At 38.9% G+C, this 7,338-nt stretch overlaps 1 protein-coding gene across 1 annotated transcript; it reads right to left on the reverse strand.

Annotated features, from left to right (window-relative positions):
* Positions 1-6,688, reverse strand: vtg5 (vitellogenin 5). Its single transcript, NM_001025189.2, is given in 28 exon segments — positions 1-239; positions 325-463; positions 555-697; positions 772-978; positions 1,058-1,135; positions 1,219-1,263; positions 1,361-1,662; positions 1,752-1,941; positions 2,036-2,150; positions 2,231-2,416; positions 2,506-2,608; positions 2,703-2,889; positions 2,990-3,109; positions 3,202-3,303; positions 3,394-3,518; positions 3,631-3,728; positions 3,833-4,050; positions 4,135-4,353; positions 4,445-4,570; positions 4,654-4,819; positions 4,906-5,063; positions 5,149-5,299; positions 5,410-5,558; positions 5,677-5,838; positions 5,912-6,163; positions 6,238-6,389; positions 6,477-6,497; positions 6,630-6,688. Coding segments are annotated over 28 exon segments (4,074 nt in total). The 5' UTR covers positions 6,670-6,688; the 3' UTR covers positions 1-119.
* Positions 6,689-7,338: the final 650 nt, after the last annotated feature.

A 7,338-nucleotide genomic window follows, 5' to 3' on the forward strand; every position in this document is an offset into this window, starting at 1 on the left:
TTTACTTGCTGAAAGGATGTTTATTGTATTTACATTATGTTCAAGGATTCAATTAAACATTCATCACACATGAACACAGCTCATATTTTCTTTTGAAAATGTAGAATGTAATTCATTCTTCATTCCTCCATGATATGCTTATGGATCCAGGAGAGAAAGTCCTCATTAATGGAAAAAGTTCCATCTGGATTGATGGGAACAGTGATGGGGAGATGAATATCCCTTTTTGACATTGTGATCTAGAGAAACAGTAACACAAAGAGTTAGTTATATTTTCTTTCAATATCTCTGAGTGAGTCATAATCTAGAGGAAAACTGTTTCACCTCTGGAATCCTAGCAATGAAATTCAAGGACTTCTGAGATGGCAAGGCTGCAGTCAGTTCAATCTCTTTCTCGCTGTTTGTTGCTTTTTCAAACCTGAATCCTGTGTTATAAGCTGCATTAAGGATGTGTTTACACACCCTAATTGCAGGGGCAAGAATAAAGAAGAGCAGATAATTAAACCACTGATGTATTGTACATTATAAATTTGTTTTTCTGTGATAATCATTACTTTTTAGCATAAGTGGTGACAATTTTTGGCAGTCTCTCCCATTCCACTTCTAGACGTGCAGCAGGGTATTCACCCAGGACACCAGCTTCAGCTTTAGCAAAGACTGCATACTGTTTGCACTCCGCACCCCAAGAAAACTTGCCCTGAAAACAACATTTGTGTTCAAAGAATGGTACTGAAGTAGAGAAATACATGTTACCAAATGTTCCAGTCTTACAGTGACTTTGTGCTTGCTCAGCAGAGCACCATCAGCACAGATCTTCATGTTGTCATTTTCAGCAATGGAGGAAGCTATGAGTTGCACTCTTGCAGTTGGTTTGTCAAAGTAAGCAGCCAGTTGGTAGCCCAGAAGCTTCTGGTCAGCTCTAACAGCTCGGGCGATGATAGCAAAAACAGGTGGAATATCATTTCCAAGGAATCTATTCTGAAAGGATAAAACAAAACAAAAATTGGAACTACATCATATTTTAGGTTTGCTTAATGGGCAAAGAGCTGAGACTAACCTTTTTCTGCATTTGCTCAAAGCTAGCTGCCGCACTTCCACTGCTAGTATCCTTTGTGGCACTATGGTGTGCCAAGTACTGCAAGCAAATGTTTTTGTAAGGTTTGAAATAATCAGAAAATTAAGTACAATTAAAGTATCAAAAGATTATTTAATGTTTACCCGATCTTTGTGGAATTTTCTGAAAGGCTCTATGATGGTGGCAGTCTGAAAATCAATATATATATAAAAAAAAAAAAAAACATTTAGAATTTTGAGACACATAACGGCTACTTGAATAACACACTACTTCCAATGTCTTTACCTTAGACATACGAGAGCTGGACAACGAGGAGCTTGAGCTGCTGCTGCTGCTGCTGCTGCTGCTAGTGCTGGTGCTGGTGCTGCTACTGCTGCTGCTGCGGCTGTTGCGACTGCTGCTGCTGCTTTCAGAAGAGACGGGTGTATTTTTAGCTTCAGTGTCCAGGATTTCCCTCAGTTTCAACAAGAAAGCCTGTCCTTCTGGAGTATCATCATCAATGATGTTGATTTGCTTAACAAGCCTCTCAGCAGCTCTAGGACCAACTTGGACTTCAAACTCCAGTCTTTCAACTGCAGGACCTTCAGCTACAGCCAAAACAGCAAACACATAATTTAAGTTTAATCTAAAAAAAAAAAAAAAAGAACCATAAGTGTTATAGTCTCTATTTTCTCACCTCTTGAAATGGCAGCACGGGCTGTGTGGTGTCCAATTATGTTGAAAAGAGTGGAATTTCTGATAAAAGCAGCATTGTGAGAGTGCACCTCAACACATCCCTTGATTTCAATGTATGGGACAGCATAACAGAGGGTCCTGTCAAATGGAGCAGGAGCTCTCACTGAAGCATCAGGTGACACCTCAGAGGACTGAAAAAAATAATCAAATGATATTTTTCCAACTTGGAGTTTGAAGCAAATGTCTGCATGTTTCCTTATGTCTATGTGTGTATTCAAAGCTTACCAAATCACCAGCATAAGATGCCTGGGAGTTTTGCAGAGACAATTCAGGTACAAAGGGAACAGACCTTTCAGCACTGTGATCTTCAATGTTTCTGACCACGGCAAGAGTCTCAAAGCTGTGAGAGCAAGATAGTTATTGAACATTTTAGGAAAGGGTTTTCATAACAACAACAAATCTTTACAGAAATGTCATTACCTTGCAGAAGCAATGTGTTCAGGAAGTTCAACAGGCAGAGCCTCCACCTTGTAGTTGCCCTTGAGAATGTCTGCTCTTGCTGCCACTTTTCCGGGGGCAATTGTACGGATCTTTCCTCTTGCCATAACAGCAGCTTGGATGAAGGCAGTGTTAACTCCCATCACAGCAAATGTCTGGAGAGCAACACTGGAATAAGACAATAAGGAGATTTTTTTGTAGAACTGTTGTTGTGTACATTAAATCTCATCTGAATAAATGTAGCTGTAAAACTGTACCTTGGTCTAGCTTCAGCTTGGAACTGAACATCAGTCTTCTTTAGTTGCTCATAAGTCATGGACTCCAATTTCTCAGGGAGAGCAGGTGTAATGGTGGCCTGAACTAAAATAATCAACAGAACAACATGAAACTTAAATGACCCCACATATCTGCCAAAAAAATATAGAAATTATATAGAAAATGAAAAAAACCTTACCATTGACACTTGCAGCAGCAACGGCAGCAGTGTACCAACTGAACTCCATGGGCACACCAACTGCAGTTGGGAAAATACGACGCACTTCAGCTGCAAGCAGAGGTTTAGCATACTGGAATGCAATTCCTTCCTGCAAAGCTTTAAGAGCCTCCTTCAGCAGTGCACGTGGTTTGGGTCCAGTAACCATCTGAAAAAGTGTTTATTAAAAGCTTAATTGTAAGTTCAACAGAGTTAAAGATCTTAGATTTCAAGCATATGGTAAGAAGTCATAATCTACTGCACAATACCGGTATTGCTTCTTCGATGATGCTCTTGTCAAAGTTGACATAAGCCACTTCTTGTCCAAATACTTTGAAATAGGCTGAAGCAAGTGGCCGGTCAGTTGGCAGGGCCTTCCAGTTAGTGAGCTTGAAGAGACAGAAGTCATATATATTTTTGTCTATTTCAAGCTTGGAGTAAATGGGTAACAATCTTTGATACACTGCACAAGAAAACTTACTGCCTTTAGGGTACGCTTAATTTTTGTGATACGGTCAACACTTTCTTCTGCAGCAGGAGATTTTAGAAGAGCCTCATTAATTCCTCCAGTTCTCACACCAAACTGTTGAAAATTAATGTTTTAGTGATACAATTTTAAATAAGATTTAAACAGTAATTCAGATATCTGGAAAAGAAATGTTAAATGTTTAACCTCAATAACATCAGCAGCGGCTCCAGCCAGGTAAGCACGAGCTTTAGCTACAACAGCTCTGGGCAGGATGGTGGCAGCATCATTGATCATATAGGCACTACCAGCAGCTCCAATCATAAGAGGAGCTTAATGGACAAAGGATACATTTGCAATGTTAATTCCAGAAGACATTTTACTTCATTTTAAGTATCATCAGATACTATTTCTTAGTTTTTTTAAGAAATTCGAAAGTCTTACTATAATAATAGTCCATATGAAAAGCTCTGCTATAACGGTAGTTAAGTCTGTCCAGCTTGCAGTTCATAAGCTTGATGGCAACATTAGCTGCACCAGCACTGAAAATGAATGACTGTGATTACCTCTGGCTTGTGCTTGTTTCATGTGATGGTAAAATAAAACATGAAACTAAAATAAATGAGAAGTGATTTGTTTTTCTTACACAGATGCCATATCAGGAGCAGTGATTCTGGTCAAGGACTTGATGTGGGAATAGGCAAAGCTTGAGACATGCATGTTTGGCTCAGTCCTCAATGCTCCAGCAAGACTGGAGATGAGAGCCACTGAGGGTTCAGCCTCAAACAGCACAATACAAGCAACCATGCGCACCTCTGGGTGAAGAGCCCTGTCCAAAACAAGCTGCAGGGCAACAGGCTGAACCTGAGACAGGGAACAAAGTTTGTTCATTGGAAGAAAACACGCATAACAGTTTCAGCAGTGATCTCTACAATACCTGAATCTTACCAGTTTGGGCTCTTTCTTGGCAATGTTCCTCAGAGCCAAGATGGCATCAACCTGGACTTTAACGGGCAGAGCATTAGCTGCAGTTCTCAGTCCAGGTAGGAGCTTCATGATGGGTTTAAGACTTGAAGGGTGACCAGCATTGCCCATAACTTTCAGAGCCAAAGTGATTTCAGGAATGTCATTCTTAGAAATGGCCTCTGTGGCAATCTCATGAATAGGCTGAGGAGTTTGATGCATACATTTAGTCTTTTTGGAATTTTAAAGAGCAAAAAAATGGTAAAAATTTAGATATGACTAGATGTGTATTTACCCTGAGGAGCTCGGCAGGGCAAGTGGGAACTGCAGTACAGTGTTTGGCAATCAGGGAACCATATCCCAGCATGACAACTTCACGCAAAGCTGGGATTGAGGCAAATTTCTCATGTGTAGCCAAACTCTGTTCAGCAGGATACAGAATCTATTAATTTATTGCAGATCCTTTAATATTATATTTGATAAACAGCACTAAGATATACCCACAGCTGTCATTTGGATGGTTTCAATATCAGCAGTGACCATTTGCAGAGCAATCACGAGAGTCTGAATGAACTCAGGAGTTGTAAATTCACCGGCCAGGAACTTCTCCTTGATGAATTTTATGATGACTGGTGTACCAACAGCAGGAAGAGCATCCAGAAGCCAGCGCCTAAATAATCAATTGTTTAAAATATATTCACAATAAAAACTGCTTATGAATTACATCACTATTAATTTATTGTTCACAAATTGTACCTGTAAACTGGTTTGTCCTTGAACTGAGACCAGATAGCCTCAATTTTCTCTAAGGTGGCAACACGCAAGAGCTGGACAAGCTGAACAAACTTGAATGGAGCATCATCATGGACCATGTCTTTATTGTTAGCAACCAAGTGCTTCAGGACCTCAACAGTCTAGGAAGATAAAGGAAAATGTTGTTTTATTCATGTGTCATGTGCATTGACTAAGAGATTAATGATTTATTGCTGTGAATTATACCTGGGCTGGTGCATCTTTGATCTTCATGAGTTGAAGGGGGGTCTGAAGAATCTCAGATGCAAACTCGTACTGCAGGGATCCACGGGGCATGTAATCAGCTTTGATTGGAACGACAGGGGTCTTCTCAATCTCAACAAAAGCCAAGGTTTGTCTGAAAAAAGGGTATTTTTTAATTACTATCATCATTTTCAAGTTAATGACTTGTGTATAGAATATTGTTACACAATTATAACTGAAATCTCAATGATTGCTCAATCATACTTTGCTTCCATCATTGCAGCACCATGGATCTCATTGAAGGGTGAGAACTGATACACTTCCTCAACTGTTGCCTCAGCAATCAGTGCACCATTGTCAGCTGGTTTCATGATGTAGTTATAAGTTGCAGTTTCAATCAGACTCTTGACCCTCTGTTGAGAGAAAGGTAAGGTAGGTTGACTCTTCTATATTTTTTTTTCTATACTTTTATAGTGGGTAATTATTTTTTTTTTAAATTCTATCAAGTGGTCATTATCCATTCTTCATTACCTTTGTGCATTCAGCACACCTCTCAGTGTATGCCAAGCCAACATCCTTCATGATTCTCTCTTGGCAGTGGCTCAGGTCCTTAGACTTGGTGACAATAATGTGGTTGGTTTTTGGATCCTCATTGATGACATAGTGTGTCCTGCACACTCCCTGAGCTCCAGCCTTTAAGAACAAGTCAAATGATAAGATTGCGAAATCGAAATTGATCATAAATAAAATAACCAGATTTTCTCACCTCTTGCATTTCGTAGATGTTCTGGGTCTTCTTGAGGTTGAGCTGAAGGATGTTGAGGATACCTCTGTACAAGTTCATGACTGTAGGAGAGACTCCTGCTGGGGCGAAAACCTTGCCAACCACACCATTAGCGTACTCAAACTTGATGGGAATCTGAAGCTGAGCAGCCAGTGCTGAGGTGAGCTTAGTGGCAGGAACAAATGGATCTCTGGGCCAAGTGCCAGCATACTCGTAGAGTAGAGGATCCATAAGCTGTAAGGGGATATTAGCATTTAAAAAAAGCTTTCCTTCAATTTGGAAGACCTACAATTTCCTCAGTTCATTACCTTCATCAGGTAGGTATTCTCTGTCATGGCACTTAGGTGAACCTTGCTGCTGACTTTAATACCTGCTCTGGCCAGACCTTCTTGAGGAAGACCTCCCAAAAGCAGAGCCTCATACTTGTACACATAGGTTTTATCATGGGCAAATTCAGGAACTGCAATGGGTAGAGTATTTAATTTAGTCCGCAAGGATGCAATAAATGTAAAGTTACACCACCAAAATGTCAAAGGGCTTTACTTACCAAGATTCATCTGTTGACTCGCTGAAAAGAAACAGAATATCCTTTTATAATATTTTTCATTGTTTAATTAATTTTAGGAGGTTTTAAAATAACCTTTTACACAGAAATCCTTTAAGAAACAATAAAGTATCTTAAGTTCAAAATGAAACTTACCCACAAGGGCTACAGTCAGGGCAAGCACAACAGCTCTCATGGCTGGTGGTTTGTGAAAAACTCATCTGAGAATCAGATCTTTTATAGTGATTTCTTGCTGACTAAGTAATCATTCGTAAGTGAATTATTAACAGCTTGGTTACGTGTGTGTTAAAAAGTACGTACAGTACATTGTGGCTTTTTAGAGTCAACTGTGAACATCAGTATCAATTAGAGGTTAAGTTACCCTGGCCTATCATGTCATTTTCCTGAACACTGTCCAATGTCACTTTTCAGAAGAAAAAAAATCATCCTTTAAACCTTTTTTTAATCCTTCAAAAATATCCTTTGACCTTTTGTCAGCAAGTTTTAAATGTTAAAGGTGTTAAATATATATACATATATATATATATTTTTTTTTTACATTACCTACTTTTAAAACATATTTTACTAAGTTCAGGTCAGATCAAGTATGAGGTTTAATTATTAAGTGTTTATATCTTGGTAAATATATAACTTAATTTTTAAAATGTATATAAAATCACTTTTTGTAAAGTGCCAAAATAGGATTACAAAATTAGTTGTCAAAAATGTACACATATATAGTATATGTGCATTTATACAGTATTTGATCAAATGTCACGCTGTCCCTTCAGCCATGTATGCCGTCACTGCTAGACAATGGGATTGCTATGTTTTTTTTTTGTTTTTTTTGTAGTAGCCATTTTGA

Source organism: Danio rerio, chromosome 22 (genome assembly GCF_049306965.1).
Source record: "Danio rerio strain Tuebingen ecotype United States chromosome 22, GRCz12tu, whole genome shotgun sequence".
NCBI classification, from domain to species: domain Eukaryota; kingdom Metazoa; phylum Chordata; class Actinopteri; order Cypriniformes; family Danionidae; genus Danio; species Danio rerio.